Consider the following 19,567-nt stretch of genomic DNA (forward strand, 5'->3'; position numbering starts at 1 on the left):
TTTTAGGAAAAAAGGTTCCGGTCCCTTGTGAGGGACGCCCATACAGTATGGAGGAAACGGGACGGGACATAGGAGTACTCTATTGCAACAAATATGCCACCTTTGTGTCAGCTTCCTTGTTCGACACTCTTACAGTACACAACCAGTAACATGGTAAGTGTAAGGCTTTATAAAATGTATTGAAAAATGACCTTTGTGGTTACAAACAAAATGTGTCCAGGGTGGGCTGCTGGGCAGGATGAGTGGATATTTTTCGACCATGTTTTGAACTTTTTACACTTTTGCAATTACTGCATATGCCTAATAAAAATTACTCTAAGATGGCAGTACCACAAGATTTTCACCTGTCCTTTGGCCATATTATTCTTTGGCCTTCATCTTGACCTCTCGGGCCTGGAATTGCAGCATAGGGGAAGCCCTTTCCCAGGAAAAACCTCTGTTTTACCAGGCCAAGTGGTGGTCTGTGTGTAAGCCCACATGTGAGGACTGGAACTATATGGCCCCAGTCCACATTCAGGTGCCTGAATGTCTGGTGTTGGACAGATTGTGTGGCCGTCCAGTGGCTATCCGTAATTGGATAGCCACTGCAAGTTTGAATGGTGCAGATCCATACCATTGGTGAACCTGGGCACGCTTCCAGTCCTGATCTTGGACGAAAGGAGGACTAACATTCGACAGATCATTGTTGGAGCCAAGACACCTATGAAGAAGGGCATCCTGCTAGCAACCCAAGGACGATTGTTGCAGCTGACCAGAGTTACCTCCAGCCAAGCGCTGGTGAATCAATGCTCCTCTGTCCCGATCTCAGCAAAGCACACGTCAGTGCTTCAACCCCAGGACTGCCGGAAACAACCAGTCTTAACGCTTGCTTGAGGATCCATTCCTGCAGAGCCTTTGAAGGGTCCCTGGATCAACTAGAGGACTGACTATAGCTCTCTCCTGGGCTACCTTGCTACAGCCATCACTCTTCCAAGTGCATCCTTGTAACTTGGAGAATCTTCAACTTTTCCTACAAGATTCTTGCTCCTGCATTTCCTGTCTTCTAGTGAGGGAAATCATTTCACCAAAATGCCTGGGGTAGCGGAAGCGACATCACACGACCCTTGACCTAGGATGACAACACAGGAAGTGATGTCATGTGACCCCGACCCCAAGGGACATACAGATGACACACGACTGCTAGATGCGTCTAACACCCGTGTTTCCAGACGCTCTCATTTCAGCCAGATATAAGAACCGAGGCACAGAGAGAGTGCGGTGTGGAGTACCACAGGGGTCCTCACTCTCATCTTTATTGTTTAATCTCTACCTGTGCGCTTTGATGGAGATTCTGAGGGGCCATGGGATGTTTTATTACTACGCCGACGATACTCAAATCTTCATCAGGATTGTAAACTTTGATGAAGCTTTCACTAAAATTAAACAGTGCCCAGAGGAAGTTAGCCAATGGATAGCTAGTAATCAGCTTCAACTGAATGCAGCTAAAACGGAACTTCTACTGTTTGGACCCAGACATCTACTTATCGCTGCTAAGGAATTGCCTATCCCTATCCCCCTGGGCACCAATTTGAGATTTGCCTCTAAGGTTAAGAACTGGGGCTGCATCGGGCAAGATAACTTTGGTAGTGAAGGCCAGATTGCGTCATGAACTACAGAACACGTCCCTTTTGGTCTTCCTGGTCCTTGTCACAACGGGGCTTGCACTCCATAATACTCCCAACATGATCGTCCAGCGTGAAACCCCTTTCTCGCTCCACGTGCTTGACGTAACGTATTATATTAATAGACCGTGGCTCCGCGCGTCTCAATACTATTGCAAAGTAGCGATCCGACGTGTGTCCCGTAGCTCGCGGCATTGTTTCCTTGTACCTGTCTATCTACCCGTTCCTTGCCCCTTCCTTTCCTTCTATTTCCTGGACTCGTGTGCTAGTTGCACCTTTCCTAGTTCCCCGGATTCCAGGATCCGCGTTCCGGAAACTGAACGCACTCTGGAGTCGGAAGAGACTCGGGCAGCCTTGTTCAAAACCAGGTCCGTCCGCAAGAAGGCAGCGACCAAGGAGTCCAGCAAAGAACGGACACAGGTGAGAAGGGGGACTCCTTGACAGATTGGGGCCAAGGTCCAGGCAGTCTATTATTCATTGAGACTTTTACGGCAGGTCCTGCCATGTATCCCAAATGATGACCACGCCTCAGTGGTGGGTGCTCTAACGAACGCCCATCTGGACTACTGCAATAGCCAGCAGATGGGCATTCCGGCTAAGCAAGTTCAGAGGCTCCAAAAAGCTCAGAACGCGACCATCAGAATGGTTTGTCTCTCCATCCCACCGTGCTCTGCACTGGCTACCAGTGGAAGAGCGCTTTAAATTTAAGGTGGCCTACCTTATCTTTAAATGACTGAACGGACTGGCCCCAGCATATCTGAGGGGTAAGATTTGACGTTATCAACCATCTAGATGCCTACGATTTAGAGACTGTCTACTCTTGACCGTTCCCTTCTTATCTTGCATCTGAAGGGGAGACAGAAGATTTGCTGTCTTTGGTCCAAAATTGTGAACACTACTCCTAGACAAATCAGGACCCTTGAATCGCTCTACCAGTTTCGTAGAGCCCTCAAGTCCTTTTTGTTCAGATAAAGGTTAACACCTCATCTTAGTTGCTGATCTTGCGGGCTCTTTTTCTGCTTTGTTTGAATTATGTTGTTCCAGCTGAGCCGCTATACGGTTTAGTCCATCATGAGCGCAATATAAATACCCAAATACTAAATTATGATTATCCCACTGCAGGGGCATGCACTACTCAAGTGAAACAAGTAAATTGTTTTTTTAAAATCAAAGCTTAAATGTTTCACGTAGCGTAGAAAGAAGGGGGCAGTGCCTGTCCGCAAATATACAAGCCACCAGTGGTGGCTGGTGAATTTTATTGGAGGGTGCAAATATTTCCCACAAGCATGCGATTGTGGCCGACAATAGCGAGGGGGCACTAACGAAAACGGGTTAGGAGGGTCCGGGGGATTCTTTCCCCTCTCATGAGAAAATGTTTTTAATAAAGCGTTAAAATGGTGCATTACACAGCATACTTTCTGTGAAAATTTGGGTAGAAGGCCAGACAGTTATTAATCTATTTTGTAGGGTAACTCATGAAGAAAGGTCCAATAGATGCAAGTCACCAAAAGTGCACAAATGCATTTCCCAATGCATTGTCATGCCGGTCCCTTCAACATATGCCAGTATAAAAAAACATTTTCATGCTGGTTGTGCCCATACATTTCCATGCTGGCTCCACCAACATATGCTAATAATGCCATATAAGAACATAGCATAAAAAAAATCCCAAAGCGAACATGAGTATCATTACTGGCACTACGCACAAAGCTGGCTCTGCCAATATGTGCCAGTACTATGTAAGAAAATACTCCCTTTGGTTTGGCCATTAAAAGTGACATGTCACAATAAGAAAACATGTCCAAACTAGGTCCAATGTAAACCAGTCTAGACCCGTAAGAACACCTATCATCCTTGCTTCATCATAGATGCTCAGTTAATAAAAAGTCACGCTACAGTAAGAAATATACAGGCCGCTACACCAAAATGTCACTCTAGCGAGGCAATACTACTTATCATGTTTGCTTTATCAAAGATGCCAAGTAATAAATGTCATGTCACAGTAAGCTATGGCTACACTGGCGGTACCAAAATGCCAGTCTAGCCAGGTAATGACACACATGAACTTGGCTTTGCCCGAAAATACCAGTAAAACATGCAAAGCCAGTAAAGGATGTGTCAAAAATACTCCAGTGATCCCCAGTCTCCCATGGCCTTAGGCACACACACACTTCAGAGTTTCTACTGCGTTGTATCCATCTGATTAAAAACCAGTGCAATACAGGTCAGTAATCAAATGCTTTTCTATCTTTTCACAAGCGGGAATAGCAGTTGTGTGACAATACTTAACGAGAGGTTGCAGTGCTTAGTGTGCATTTCAAATACCTAATAAATCATTGCATATTTTTGTACTTTTTGTCAACTGGAACTATTGGAGTGCTGTGTGTGCATCGGATTGTAGCCCTAGACGACTCTCACACCCCTCCCGAGTCCAAGCCTTGCCCTCTCTGCTACCTGACCTTAATTGGGTTTGGCTAGACTTCCGTGTCTTCCCTTTTCCCCATAGTCTAGTGTCCTCCCAAAATCCACCCACAAGGTATATTTTGGAAATGTATCAAACACAGACTCACCACTTTGCATGCACCAAACAGGTCTTACAAGCAATTTTCCTGTTCCATGCCATGTCAGCAGAGCAGGCCAGCCTAATTCCTGCCTCCACCAAGATCCAGCACGGCTGTGGTTAGATGGATCTTTAGAATCCACCCTGTGGGTGGATTCTGAGCGACCACTCTATTATAGTGAACATGGAGAAGACATTGATGTTTACCCTAGCTCAATCAAGGTAGTGTAGCATACTAGTAAGATTTTGACACAGGAGTATGTGAGAGTGGTCCGGGGATACAATGAGACACACACAGAGCACTCCGATACTTCAAGTTAGACAAAATATGTACACAAACATACAATTATTTATTAGGCCTTTGAATACACTCTAAGCAATGAAAGCATCAGGTAAGTAATGTCACACAACTACCATCATGTACATGTATATATATCTCATCACGTTCAGGTGGTGACGTACGATCCTTGTGGTGCAAACAAAGTAGCAGGCTCTGCACAGCTTTTCTTCAATCAGAAAGGCTGAAACTAAAGGAGCGGGCATCTTGTTGCACAAGTTAAAGATCTGCAGTGTTCCAAGGATGAATTCGGAATGGCGACTGGTGCAGCGAGGTAGCCTAGTAGTGAGAGCAGGTCATTCCACCGGGTGGTCCATGGATTCTTCCAAAAGCTCAGCAGGTACAGAGCCAGCCCACCCAGACAAAGGCCCACAAGGAACAAGGCCATTTCCTGTCTGCACCTACAGCTGCACTCATTCCTCCAGGGCAGGAGCCCTGCACCATCCAGCAGCACTGTGCTGCCGATGGAGATTGTGTGCTGCAGGGGCAGCTGGACTTCAGCCCAGCAGCTCTGCTCATACGCTCCAGCACACGGAGCTTTGATCCGGTGATCTGCCCCCTGTGGCATGATCCTTTGGTGCTGCCTTCACCCTGCACCAGAGGCCAGCGCTGCATGAAGCGCCCATCCACCACAAGGAGACGGAGATCATAAGATGGCCGCCGCCCGATCCAGCAATAGTTGTTTACCCTGGTTGCCTAGCAACCGCTGTGCGAGGAGCTCTAAGCCCGCACGGCGAGCCGGAGGCGAAGCCGGCCCACCCAGACAAAGGCCCACAAAGAACAAGGCCATTTCCTGTCTGCACCTGTCCGCACCGGCAGTGCGGCGCGGGACACTTCGCCTCATATCCCTCCTGATGCTGTATTGTAACAGAACCATTGCAGGCATCTACCATGCCTCACCGCGACCCTTGAACTACCATAAACTTCAAAATAGCAATACAACCAAGCAGCTGCTGATTGGTGGCACTCGGCCATACCCCCCACCCCACCTCTCCACCGGTAGGCGAAAGCCAGCACTCGTGTCGAAGGCACCGAGGAGCCTGTCGTGAGCTGTCTGAGCAGGGGCCAGGTATGCTGTCCAGTGCCCTGTGGACCATCTCAGATGTGTATCGAGTTAACAGTGTCTTAACACGTGAGTCGTTGTATCTAGCCTAACGTGCATGCATCAGAGTCCACCTCCAGCCTATTGTACCCTTTACATGAGCTGTGTATCTAGCTTAATCTGCCCCACGTGAGTCTCGTACCTAGACCACTGCGCACTCATCTTAGCTATGCATCCAGCACATTGTACCCTAACATCTGAGCTACGCCTATAGCCTATTATGCTTTAACATTTGAAATACGCATTTAGCCTGTTGCTCTCTAATATTTGATTTCTGTTTACAACCTACTGTGCCGAATATCAGTGACATGTATACTCAATATATGTGACCTACACCTCATATCTATTTCTAGCCGAGCCACAACCTGCGCTATAGCCTATGATTCAGACATTTAGCATGTACTTTTCCACTGCGCCTCAGTTTGGAATGTGCCTATTTGCTAGCCACCGTGCCTCAGTCTGTTCACCACTGTGAATGTGCCTATCTGCTAGCCTCTGTGCCTAGTCTATTGACCACTCTGCCTGCCCATTGTACCTATTCTGATCTTGACTACTTGCCTTCCTGCCTATCCCGACCCAGTCGGCTCCCGCTTCACCTCAAACTACTCTATTACCACCTAGTCAACCTCACCCAACTACATCCTGGTCTTACTCTGACCACCCATGGCAAACCTCTACTTAGCCACGCTCACCTTAACGGCTACACTCGCCCTGCTCCAACACAACAACACCACCACCCGCCACAAACCCCGTCCGCAATCACTCCCAACCCAACATCCCTCATACACCTCGACTATGGGTTTTTTGGAGGCCCAACATATTGACCAGCCTGACGCCCTCAGTCCCATAGAATGGATCCGCCAATTTGCTGCTCCGCCCACTCCTTGGAACCCATGCACATTGAAAGATAGAAACCTGAGACTCGGCTCTCGGTTCATAACCCCCAAGACACTCGCCAAAAGACACTCCTCTCATCCCACACACATCCAAGCGAACACCGCTCAAATTTTGAACATCACCCAAACAGCCCTCTTGAGCACATCTGAACAGCCACTAATCAAGGGCGCTCTCGTCAATGCTCGCTCCCTGGTCTCCCATGCGCTAGATATCGCAGACTTCATCTCTGTCACCAACCTACACTTCCTGGCTATCACGGAAACCTGGCTGCATCAAGCAGCAGGCCCGGCCCTATCCCTCACCATCCCAGAAGGTTATTCAACACTAAGGAAAGACAGGGACATAGGTAAAGGAGGAGGAGTAGCCTTCATCGCTAAAACATCCCTTGGACTTAGATTAACCCCTCCGCCCAGCTTCCAATGTGCAGAACTTCTGTCAGCCACGCTCCAACTCTCTGCTACACAAACCATACTATAACACCTCCTTTACAGACCCCCAAGCCCCATCACCACATTTGAGGAAGAGATATCTGACCTCTTGACCACCAACACCAAAACAGGATCTCAAATTATCCTACTTGGTGACCTCAACCTCGGTCTCGGCGACCCAAACGATACCAATGCGCTCTCCCTGGAAAGCACCATCTCCCAACTAGGGTTCAAGCTCAGAATCACAGACCCTACCCACAACAAAGGCAGGACCTTGGACTGGCTAGCGGATCTCAACTGCTCTACGGCCATCACAAAAAACGAGCAAACTGCATGGTCTGACCACCACGCCATCTCCCTCTCCATCCAAGGGAAATCACAACCAAACACTCCAACCCCTACCATCCCCCAAACCCTCACCAGAAACAACCGCAACATTACCTTACAAAACCTCTGCCCACTTATAGACAATATCTGTACCCCTACAAACTACGCCAACCTAGATGCAGAGAAACTTGCTGACCTCTACAACAAAACGATAGAATCAGCAGTAGACACCATCGCTCCACTCAAACCCACCAAAGCCAAACCGGCAGCCCACATGAACAAATGGTTCACACCAGAGCGAAAAATCCTCCGAAACTCCAAACGAGCCGCAGAAGCCACCTGGAGAAAAACGCCCAACCTCTCCAACAAAACTCAACTCTCGATAGCAGCCACCACATACAAAACTGTTATCCTCAAGGCCAAAAAACAGACATATGATAACAGAATTGAGAGCGCCAAATCCAAAACAAAAGAGCTTTTCAATATCCTCGGGGAACTCGAATCACCCCCTACACACTGGCTGAAATCTGCGTGAAAGATGCAGATTGGTGTGAGTGGATTCAAAAAGCCCTAGCAGACAAAATCACCATGTTACAATCCAAAATCGAACAGAAAAAGCTCAGCCTAGCCAAAAAAACAAACCATCCACCGTCAACCACCCCCAAAACACCCACTTGCCCCCCCTTCTCCTTCTCACCAGTTTCCACTAAAGAAGTAGAAAGCATCATGAAGGGCCTCAAGCCCTCTAGATGCCAAGCAGACTCATGCCCAGCTCCCATCATCCAAGAAGGCGCCAACATTCTGGCCCCCTTCATAACAGCCCTCATCAACGCATCCTTCCAATAAAGCTCAGTGCCTAGCAGCCTCAAGGAGGCCTGGGTCATGCCACTCCTAAAAAAACCTAATCTAGACCCCAATAACCCAACTAATCACAGGCCAATCACCACCGTTCCCTACATCCTAAAGATCTTAGACAGAGTGGCCTACCTGCAAATACAGAAGCACCTGGAAGACAACAACCTCCTGGGTCTCAGACAATCCGACTTGAGGCCAAGGCATGGAACAGAGTCAGCCCTACTGGACCTAAAAATCCAGATGGACAAGGCAAAGGACAAGGGTGATCTAGCCATTCTCCTACTGCTAGATCTATCAGCTGCCTTCGACCTCGTCGACCATCAGATCCTCACGGAACATCTGATGACCTCAGCGGCCTTCTCTAACCAGGCGACTGCCTGGATCCAGTCCTTCCTAGCCAACCGAACCACCCGGGTCTTCTCCCCGGGGGCATCAGCACTCCCTGTCCCCATCACCTGCGGCGTTCCTCAAGGCTTGTGCGTCTCGCCGACCCTATACAATATCTTCACTGAGCTATTGTTTGACCGCCTAGATAACCTGGGTGTCACATACACAAACTATGCTGACGATACCCAGGTTCTCATCACCCTATCAGAGTGCTACAATGAGGACTCCACCAGAATCAACAACCTTTATTTGGAGATCCAAGCCTGGATGGCAGAGCACGGTCTATGCCTCAACGACGAGAAAACTGAGCTCCTTCTTGTCGGCTCCCAACCACGGCTAAACAAACTAGACACCCGTTACGCGCCCATCAACATAGACGATAACCTAATCACAGTAGCCAAAGAAATTAAAACCCTTGGGGTTTATCTAGACTCTACTCTCTCGCTCAAAAGACAGGTGAACGCCACAGCCTCATCCATAGCTTACACCAATAAGCTCATCAACGCCTGCAAACCTTTCCTATCACCTTCCAGCTGCATTACACTAGCCAGAGCGTTAGTGCTCTCAAAAATTGACTACTGCAATACCCTCTTTCTCGGCTCATCAGAACGCAACCTGAACAAACTACAGGTGCTTCAAAATAATGCCATCAGAGCCGCCCTCAGCATCCCACGAAACGCCCACATCTCCAGGATCAGACAAGATGCTCACTGGCTCCCGGTACGAGACAGAATCACTCCCAGATCCCTCGTCATCGTCCATAAATGCCGCTCCAATGACGCACCCAAATACCTGGCAGACAAGTTCCACAATCACACCTCAACTAGACCAACTAGAACGCCATACTCACATTGCCTTTGCGTTCCCAAATTCTCCCTAAAAAAAGCAGGTGGCGCCAGCTTCCCGGTCCTAGCTGCCAAACTATGGAACGCTATGCCACCAAACCTTAGAGCAGAACCCTCATTTTGGACTTTTAGAGCCCAAACAAAAACATGGCTTTCCAACAAAAACGCTGCTTAATGTACTTCCTCTCCGCATGTCTCTGCTGACCACCTTGTAACCCGGTCTGCTACACCTATTGTTGTTTTATCACAGTCTGTATTATATTTTTTGCCATGTTGTAACTGTCTCTAAATCTCCGGCGCCCAGTTACCCCAGGGTTCGGCGCGCGGTACAAATAAATAAACTAAACTAAAGCCTCAGGGGTCAAAACAGGTTGTTTCCACCAATCCAGGGGTCGATGTACTGACAAAGGCCTTCTGGAGATCGGCAGAAAAGAGCAGGGCTTCACAGGGACTTGACTGGAGGCAATGCTGGTCAGCTGCAAAGATAGTCCTTGGGCCATCAGCGTGCTACACGTCTTCGTAGGGGTCTTGGCTCCAATGATGCAGGAGGCCTCCTTTGAACCAGGTTTTGGACAGGTGTTGGCCCCAAGCCCACCAATGGTAAGGATCGGTACCGTTCAAACTAGCAGGGGTCAACACATCTGCCCAGAAACAGACACGTTGTGGCTTGGATGTGGACACACATACCGTCACTTTGCCCAGGAAAGTAGAGGCTTTGCCAGTTAAAGTGATTTCCTTATGTGGCAATTACGGAACGTGACAGGGCAGAAAGGTGGTCAAGGAAGAAAATGGCTAGGAGATGGATCAAAATGTTGTCGAACACACATTTTAGAGTACATGGTACTCTAAATGGTATTAAGTAGTAAAATGCAAAAGTGAAAGAGTAAAAAGTAAAAAACATGGTAGAAAATATCAGCTACCACCAGCCCAGCCTGGACACATTGTGACTGCAATATAAAAGTTGCAAAATAAAAGGTTATAGGGATACAAAGTATGTAAAACACACTTGACTATAAGGCGATGTGTACAGTTTAATAAGAGGAATTCCATCAAGGGAGGCAGAGCAAGGGAAGCCAAGTTGAGGAATTTGCTTACCTCCAAAAGGATGGTCAGGAAGCAGAAAATAGCTAAAAGATAGGGCGCTGCATTGAGGTCCAAGAGAGGAAAGCAGCAAAAAACATCTTTCCCAGCACTTGCTTTATCTGTGTGAGCCCCCACTGCTTGGTGACAGCATATTATTAATTATCATGTGTAAGGAACACATGATGGCAACAGTAAAGACAGACACAAGTGATCACACTTCAAGGGTGCTTATTAAACTGTATATGCAGGTTGGAAAAATGCCTAATCTAAGTCGAAATCTAAGATGGGATGAAGCTATGACCATCAAATAATAATAAGGCAGTCCTAGTGGCTTCTTGTCAAATAAAAGGGCCTATACTAAGAAACACCTATTGCCAATCCTTACGCTAAATACACACTAAGAGTGTGGGAAAGGGTTCACAAGTAAAGAAGAATTGTTCACAAATAATAAGTCAGGATGCAGTAGTCGGGTCTCCCTTCCCCACGTTTTGAGCATGGGACAAGGTGGGACTCCGGAGCACAGCACAAGCTTGAGCTTCCCAAGCACGAGCTAACTGTTCCGCTCTCAGCTTATCAGGGCCTTCGGTGGTTAAGTCTCTTTTCTACAAAAAGTCTCTTGCCCCCGAGGACCTGATGTCTTCAACAAAATAATAAACAAAAGTTCCTTTTTGCTCAAATGTTGGGTGATGTCTTTTCTCCCCTAGATCCCCCTCTTCCGGGCTCAGATTCAAGAGAAGTTCTTAGCAATATCAGGCCCTTCGGTACTCAAGGTTCTCGCTTCCGAGGGTCTGATGGGCTCAAGATATTGAACAAAAACTTAAAATTCCAAAGTTCTTCTCTGATTGTCTCTACTTGTGGTTTTGGTGAGCTCTTCACCCCTGGGTCACCCTCTTCCGGGCTCAGACCTTTTCTGATTTTTAGCCTCCCTGCGCCGGGTTCATTATGGCTTTCAACACAATCTCTTTTGCGACATCTATCTGATTCATGAATCTTAATGTCTTTTTGAACAGGTCACTGTGGACAGCCCTCTGCCGACTTCACTTTTGTCAACACACTATTCACGGGAACTTCAGACTTCGCCCCCTGTTTTCGGCATCCCTTGGTCAGTTTCACTCTTGCCAACGTTACGATGCAGGATTCACTTCCCTTAGTTTCACAATCATCTGTCGGTCAAAGGTTTTCGACTGTACAGAGGATTTTACTAGACTCCTGTATGAGCACTTTGACCCCCTTCGTGCCTTTCTCCCAATGCCTTCTGATAACAGGAGTTCAACACTATGGTAATCGCCCAGGGTTTCCCGAGTGAGCACCCACGCGGTGCTGGACTCTTCTATAGCTGGCTTTCCCCTTGCGTATCAACAGTTCTTTGTGCTTTCTGTAATCAGCCGCTTGCTACTTTCGTTCAACACAGTTCAGTTTCTTATCGGCTCTCCCCTCGACTGACCCGCTGTGATAAACCGTTTGGCATTTCTCGTCTCTGGTGTTTAGGCCGGTACCATGGGGCCAAGTGTCTCTCCCCGGCTTGGTGGCCAGCGGAGGAAGAACCTGGGTACCGTTGATATCTGCTGCAACTAGGGGTGTACCGAATAGTACATTTACTATTTGGCCGAATAGCGAATAGTAAACCCAATTATTCTGCCGGAGCCGAATAGTAGATTACTACTGGAAATGTGTCAAGACAAGCATAACAGGCCAAAACTGTTGGCTTTGCCAATGCTTGTTTTAACAGGACTTCAGTGCAGGACATGCTTATAAATAGTTATGGTCAGATCCAGGGACTGCAAGAGGTGGAATGACTTATAATGAGTTTAATAAAATGTATCTAAAACCATTTTCGTTTTTTTTGTGCTTTCAAATAATGCAGATTATTGCTCTCATGCATTAAACTCCAGTTGTGCGCAAAGCAAAATAAACGCTACCATAAACAGTTCCTTATCAGTTATTAGCTGTAAAGTGTCACAGAATGTTGCCTACTCCTTTGCTCCATGTCCACACGTGTCTGCAGCTGAAGTGCGCAGAAGAATATAAACCCATTTATCTTTCATTAGTTTATGGTTAATGAAAACCGGGTTATAACCTAATAGAGAAAGTTTAAAAAAATAAGTGAAACCCATTACCCACCCTTAAAGTACTTCAATGTACACTTGCACGAGCAGGCATTCATGTGTTGTGTATGGCTGCGGGTGCGCCTCCCTCCCCCGCCTCATTTCATGTTCTTGAAACGAATAATTTAACGTTTCTTTTTGCTAACAGCGAGGTCTGGGAAACAGCAGCACGACGCTGCAAGCTCGGAGCCAGTGCCCTTTCGATAAGTGAAATGGTGCATAATATAACACCTCATGTGTCCGACTCCTGAAGTGACTGCGTGCCTGCTCTACCCGACTGATTACAGCGTATGGCTACAGCGCTCTCTGCATCAATTAACAGAGTGATTTATACAAGTAAGCAGTTTAGAGGGAATGGTACACAATTAACATCCCATTACACCATAATGGGTATGCTAAATACCGTAACCGTGGTCGCTGCTTTTGCTGCCTGAAATTTAAATAAGTGTTTGACCTAATTCATATGCTATCTGATGTGAAGTGGGCCCGCTTTGTGCTGCACTACACCATTAATTAAAGATGGCTGCAAATGAAGTGCTCCCAGAGCAGGAAGAGGGAAGAAAAGGGTGCTTTTGTCATTTAGCATGACTCTGAAGCAGGATCGCACTTCCCATGGCAGGCAACTTCCAATTACGGCTGCACCGCCGAGCCGTTTGCAATCCTGTCATGTTGAGAACACAGAGAAAGTCCTCCGACGGTTGTTGATTTAAATGGTGCATCCTGACCGGTTACAATGTCTTGCAGTGAATCCAAGTGAAATGCTGCATTTCTGTACATTGTTATTGATAAAGGAAATTTTGTGCGCATTTTAAAATTGGAAGTGGAGTTTCAAGCAAGTGAAATGAAATTCAAGCTCCCCTTCATTCAAAAAGTAAGGGAATGGCACCACCTTGTGGATGTCAGAAAAATGTTGCAATAATACAATACATGGAATGAGGTAACTTCGGCTTCGAGTAAGTATTACATTAGGTATTCTGCCGAATGCAGAATAGCTAATTTCAGCCAGAATTCAGCGAATATTTACTCTAAACCGAATTTCGGTACACCCCTAGCTGCAACACACGTTGGCATTGTTTGCAGTTTTACGATTCCTTCTGAAGAGGTTTCACAGGCCTTGCTCGGAAAGGGCAAGGTCGCTTCTCTCCTTGTCACCCTCTTGGTTCGCCCCGTCTTTCTCCTGCATGGAACTGCTGTGCTGAGTTAGCTCTCTAGTCGTGCAGTCTTCCTTGCTCGTATTGTGCTCTCGTGCTCCACCATTTATCCCTGTGTGGAAGGGAAAGGTGTGTGTGATTCTGGTCAATTGCCTGACTTTGCCTGACCCTGGCGTTGCGAAATGTCAGGTAAATGGCTTTGGTGTTTGTCCATCGTTTTTCATGGTGTGCAAAAGTGTTTGTATCGGAAAATGGGGGGCAGAGGATAAAGTAGAGTATCCTACCCCATAGCATGGGGAAAAGGTGTTATAAGAAGGGGGATACCGCATCTCACCTGTCAGTGTCCCACCTCCAATCCTCGAGGACCCCCAAACCAGGTGATTCTCCCTCACTGGTCCAGTTCCAGGACCTGCATCCAATAGCGATGGCTGTGTCCTGGCCACATGGATGACAGATCCCCAGGGACCAGTAAGTGAGATGCCTTTAGGTTTCTCACACATGGGACACCCTGCATGAATGTTGTAGTTAAATTAGCAGATATTGTTCTTATAAGAGAATAAGTGGAACAGGGGTGTTGCCATATATGGTCATAGCTACAGCCTGCCTCAGAAAGCAAGAGCTAAAATTGGCAAAAAACAGGATTTGAACTGTTTTTGAATGGTGTCTGGATACTAGTCTCGATCCACACCTATGTTAAAGCCAAGGTCAATGTACGCAAAGCTTTAATGTGGCAGCCCCACAGTGGTCCCTAAAAGTTTGAAAGAATGCAGCCCTTTGAATGGGAGTTTTGTTATTCTCTCTGTCCCAATCTCCCATACAGCCCAAGCATCTGCATCCTTACCTTAAAGACACCTAGGGACAAGGCTCGAATGCACAGAATACGATGCTCATCCAAAATGTAATCATGGCAAAGCTCTTCCAGTTCAGCACTCTACCAAGAACTGTTCTGATGGTGAAGCTCTACCCAATATCTGCAGCAACCAGACTTTTATTCACAAGAGGGAACAGAGGACCAATTGTCACATAAGCTTGACCCGGCAGGCACATCCTGGTCGCAAACCAATAAGACTCTGTTGCTTCCTAGAAAGCATTGCTGTGCACAGACCCAACACAAATACAAATACGCGGACACCTTGGGGTTATACTAAAGCAGCTACAATAACAGCTGGTGGCTATTTTACCATTTCCAGATTCAGCTACAAAGCTACTTCAACTGATCTGTGGAAAAAGGGAATTCAATCAAGACTGTATTACTTCACAGCACGCAGTAATTATTTAATTGTTAACACAGTCAATGAAGGTAAACTAACTCCATAAAAATATTAAAAACACATAAAACATTATTGTCAGACATAGTTAAAAAGGTATTGAGTTAAAGAGGTACCGTAAAAGGTGAAATGAAAGAAGCCAGCCATGTTATATATTCAAATAAAGCACACATTTAATAAAGTCATAGTTTGCTTAAGAAACAAACTCTAAAACCACTACTCACTGTAGAAAAGCCAAAATGAAAAAGTGTTACATTCAGATCTGTGAGTCAATACCTGTTGGAAGGCTGTTGTGTCCGGACTTGGTAATTGGAGACTCTTGCACCACACTACCTCTATTACCCACTGCATTTGACATCCAGTTATAGAAGCTCACAGAGGATGGCTCAGACAACAAAGGGTGTTCTGATAACATTTCAGTGACCACAGGATTTCCTACATTAACAGAACAGAAGAGCTTGGTAAGATAATGGAAATCTTATTTATGAACAGGAAACTCCAATAATTGGTTAAAATGCACATGTAAGGCACTAGATTCTGTTTTGCTGTCTGAAGCATTTAAGGAAACATTCATGAAGAGTAAAACAAACAACTTACATCTTGGTAATGTAATGTTTAGGCTAAGATGTCTAAAGTGGTAAGCTGCCAGTCCCCGACATGCAAAGACAGCCTTCCACATGCTGGTGTGGACTGGAGAAGTTTTGGAACTGAGGGTCCCGGAGGGGATGCAGAACGAGGGAACACCACCTCTCTGTGCTCTTCTGCACCTATTTTGGTGGTAAAAATGATGGCCATGCTTGCTGAACCACACCTAACCTCTGCCATGGTGAGTTAAGGAGGAAAACTCTAAAAGGAACGAACATGAAGTGTGGAGGATGATTGTTGTTGTTGGACGCCCAACCATAAAAGTTTTGCAGTGGCTTTGGTAGCATTAAACCTTTTTAAAGTCTCATCTACCTTCTGCCTTTAGAGGTTGAGACAATCAAAGGGCAAATCCAGGAGTTTAGCCTTGATGGTAAGGGCAAAACCAGACGTTTCGATCCATAAATGTCTGTAGATGACAAGAGCAGGGGGAGAGTCTTAGCTGCCTCGGAGACCACTTTGCACAAACAGTGTGTGCCCTTTGCTCGGGCATAGGTTGCATTCACTAATGTCTAACCAAACTATAAAAGTAGTGTGACTAGGTCTAAGAGTCTCAAGTAGTGAAGAACAAAGGAATCAAAGTTCTTAAGAGGTCTTTAACAGAGACTTCTCTTCTTTGGATTCTTATATTCAAAGGTCAACCTCAGAAAGTGCTGCAGGTCTCCTCCTCTTATCTCAAATTTGTGTAGGATCTACACCATTCAAGCAGGTAAGGCTGTCCAATAATGGACAGCCACAAAACCCACATCTACCCAGCAACAAACACTTCATGGCAGGGATGTGTGTTGGGAACAGAGAGTCGCAAACCCAGGCCCCACCACTTGAGCCATGCACAAAGTCACAAGCACAGGAATCCAAAGCAGATCCCAGCAATTGCATTCCCTTATATGGTGTTTCATGATCCGAGAGAGTAGTAAGACAGCCAAAAAGCAAGAAGGCCAAAGGACAAGACTTGAACCACATAGCACAATTATTTTGAGTATATTGTACACGAAATAGCATTATGCTATAAAAACAAATATGGTGCAAAGTAGTGACCTTACTTCCACCCTTTTTCACTAGCACTCTGATGCTGATGAACCGCAGAACCAAGGTGTACTAGCTATCCGCCAAGAGGGGTTGGTAGGGAGGGCGATGAGGAATCCATGGGAGGAACATCCATCAGAAATAACATTGCAGAAAGTCAAGTCATTAGTTCTGCTAATGGATTTGTTACACCCATGGATTCCTCATCTTTGATACACTCCCAAAGCAGTATGTATACTAAGGGGAGGTAGGATAGAAAGGACAACACCTAAACCAGAAATCTCTGAAGGACAGCTCTGCCAAAATGAGTGACCAGACAGCAAATCCAAGCACACGTTGGCGGCCAGTCGCCTGGTGGAGTGTGCCCCGAGATCACCTCCTTACCAGCCAGATCATAGAGTTCTGAGATGCAGAGGATGACCCCCCCTTGACAGGGAATGTTTAGTCACAGCCCTGCAAGCATGGGCACCAGCATTACCAACAGAAAGCTGGTCATCTTTACTGGCCTCTCTCATCCGGGAGACTTAGGCACTGAGGGATCACAGCGGGGCAAGCCGAGGGAAACATTCCTCTGCCTTGGAAGTATGAGGCGGAGGAAAAAACACAGGAGATGGATCTTTTGAGAGGGATGGAAATCAGAGAACGCTTTCAGAAGGAAAGACGGCATCACTCTCGAGGTCACCTTCTCCTTGGAGAAAACCAAGTAGGCAGGTTTAACTGGTAATGCCTGGAGCTCACTCACAAAGCATAGACGAAGTAACAGCGATCAGGAAAACACCTTAACGGTGAGTAATCTCAATGAACAAGAATGAAGCGGCTAAAATAGAGCACCCATTAGAATGTTAACACAAAATTGAAGTCCCACGCCAGAAAAACAAATTTCCGTGGGGGGAACTGATTACAAAAACCCCTCAGGCATTGCATGACCATGGGGATTGTAGATAAAGAGCTCTGCGCCAGGGTCCTCTTGAAAACTGAAATGGCAGCAAAATACCTCTTCAGAGTGCCAATTTGGAGGCCCATTCAGGCCAAAGAAAGCAAAAAATCCAGAACACAGAGGATGTGGAGTAGGTAAAAGTGTCCAGATCCCACGCCCGTCACCCTGCCAAAAACATACGCCACCTACAGACAAAAATGGATTTGGTGGCAGGTCTCCTAGCAAAAAAGAGCATGTCCAGGATGTCCTCCAACAACTCTCCCGCCTTATACCTCAACCTTTCCACAGCCAGGCATGAAAATTCAGGCTATGGAGGTTTGGATACAGGACCCGTCCCCTCCGAATCGAAAAGGAGGTCTGTTCACTGGGGGAGTGGCTAGGGAGGAAAGATGGCCATGCCAGCAACTTTGGGTACCACGTTCTCTTGGCCCAGTTCGGAGCACTCAAGATCATCATGGAGCCGAACAGGCACAGGCTCTTCAGAGCCAGCGGTATCACACAGATCGGCGGGAACGCACAGAACAGGTCGAAGTCCTACTCAACTGTCAGAGCGTCCCCAAGAGCACCCTGGTGAGCAAATTCCCTTGTGCAGAAAGAGATTCACTTGTGGAGTTCTCCAATGGGAGAACATCTTATCCAGAACTTCCTGACAGAGATCCCACACATGGGAAGTCAAAGATTGTCTGCTTAGGGCATTGATATCATATTTTACTTGCCGGCCAGATGAACCGCCGCCAGGGACACGCTGCTCTCCAGAACCCAGAACCACAATCGCAATGCTGCTCTGCACAGAGATAAGGAGCCCATACCACCCTGTTTGTTGAGGTACTGCATGGCTACCTTGTTGACCCATCAGGACCAAAAAAGGCTTGCCTTGTACAGAGGGGTGAAGGAGACCAGGGCCAGCTTATCGGTCTCAAATCCAGCAAACTGAAGTTCCCCCAGCATTCCGATGGGGACCACAGGCCGCTCACTGTTAAGTCTTAGAGATGAGTGCCCCAGGCTTTCAGGTACATGTCAGTGACTAGAGTCAGTTGTGGCCAGGGTTGTTGAAACAATGCCCCACTCAATAGGTTGTCTCTCTGGGACCACCATTCCAGGTCTCTAGACACCTTTGCCAAGACTTAAAGGCGATCTGATGTATGTCCTTGAAACTCAGACCAATGGCAACCGAGAGTCACTGGAGCAACCTCATGTGCAGCTGATCCCCTGGTACTACAAGCATGAAGGATGCCAGAAGATCCAGCAAGTGCAGAAAAGCTGAGGAAGAAACCTTTTCCCCTGCGGTTGGAAGACATGAACCATCTTGGAGATGTCCACTAGTCTGTCCTTGGGTGGGAAGCCCTCGTCGTGGCGGGTGTCCAAAACCGCCTAAATGAATCGGATGGCTTGGACAGCAAAATCTGAGACTTTCTGAAGTTCAGTGAGAAGCCAAAAATGTGCAACAGGCTGCACGTCTGGTACAAGTATGCTGATGCCTGGTCTGGGGAGTGAACTCAGACAAGCCAGTGGCTCAAGCAAGGAAAAACATTGTTGCCCTCTGTTCTGAGGCAAGCAGCTACCACTGCCAGCAGCTTGGTAAAATCCCTCGGCTCTGAAGAAAGGCTAAACGACAGGACCTTGACATGGTATTGGCCACTCCCCACCTTGAATCTCAAGTACTTCGGCACATAGACCTATGTATCCTAGAGATCAAGTGAGTACAGCCAATCCTGCAGGCATGAGGAATCTGGGCTAGGGTGATCCTAAACTTGTCCTTGAATAAGTACAAGTTAAAAAGCCTCAAATCCAAGATGGGACGCAGGTATTCATCCTTCTTCAGGACCAGAAAATAGGCTGAATCCCAGACCTTGACACATTCCAAGCTGGATACCGGCTCTATGTCCCCCTTTGCCAGAAGCTGACTGACTCCAACAAAAGTTGTTCCAGGGGCATGTACTGTCCCTCCGATGGAAG

General features: G+C 46.9%; 1 protein-coding gene across 11 annotated transcripts in view; it reads right to left on the reverse strand.

Annotated features, from left to right (window-relative positions):
- Positions 1-19,567, reverse strand: part of BLTP1 (bridge-like lipid transfer protein family member 1) — a 2,946,455-nt gene that overhangs the window by 1,225,203 nt on the left and 1,701,685 nt on the right. For all 11 annotated transcript variants that reach the window (XM_069631149.1, XM_069631145.1, XM_069631146.1 and 8 more), the window contains exon 43: positions 15,283-15,441. In XM_069631149.1, the coding sequence (XP_069487250.1) occupies positions 15,283-15,441 (159 nt within the window). The remainder of the gene's footprint in view (positions 1-15,282; positions 15,442-19,567) is intronic.

Source organism: Ambystoma mexicanum, chromosome 6q (assembly GCF_040938575.1).
Source record: "Ambystoma mexicanum isolate Mex_15411 chromosome 6q, UKY_AmexF1_1, whole genome shotgun sequence".
Lineage (NCBI taxonomy): Eukaryota > Metazoa > Chordata > Amphibia > Caudata > Ambystomatidae > Ambystoma > Ambystoma mexicanum.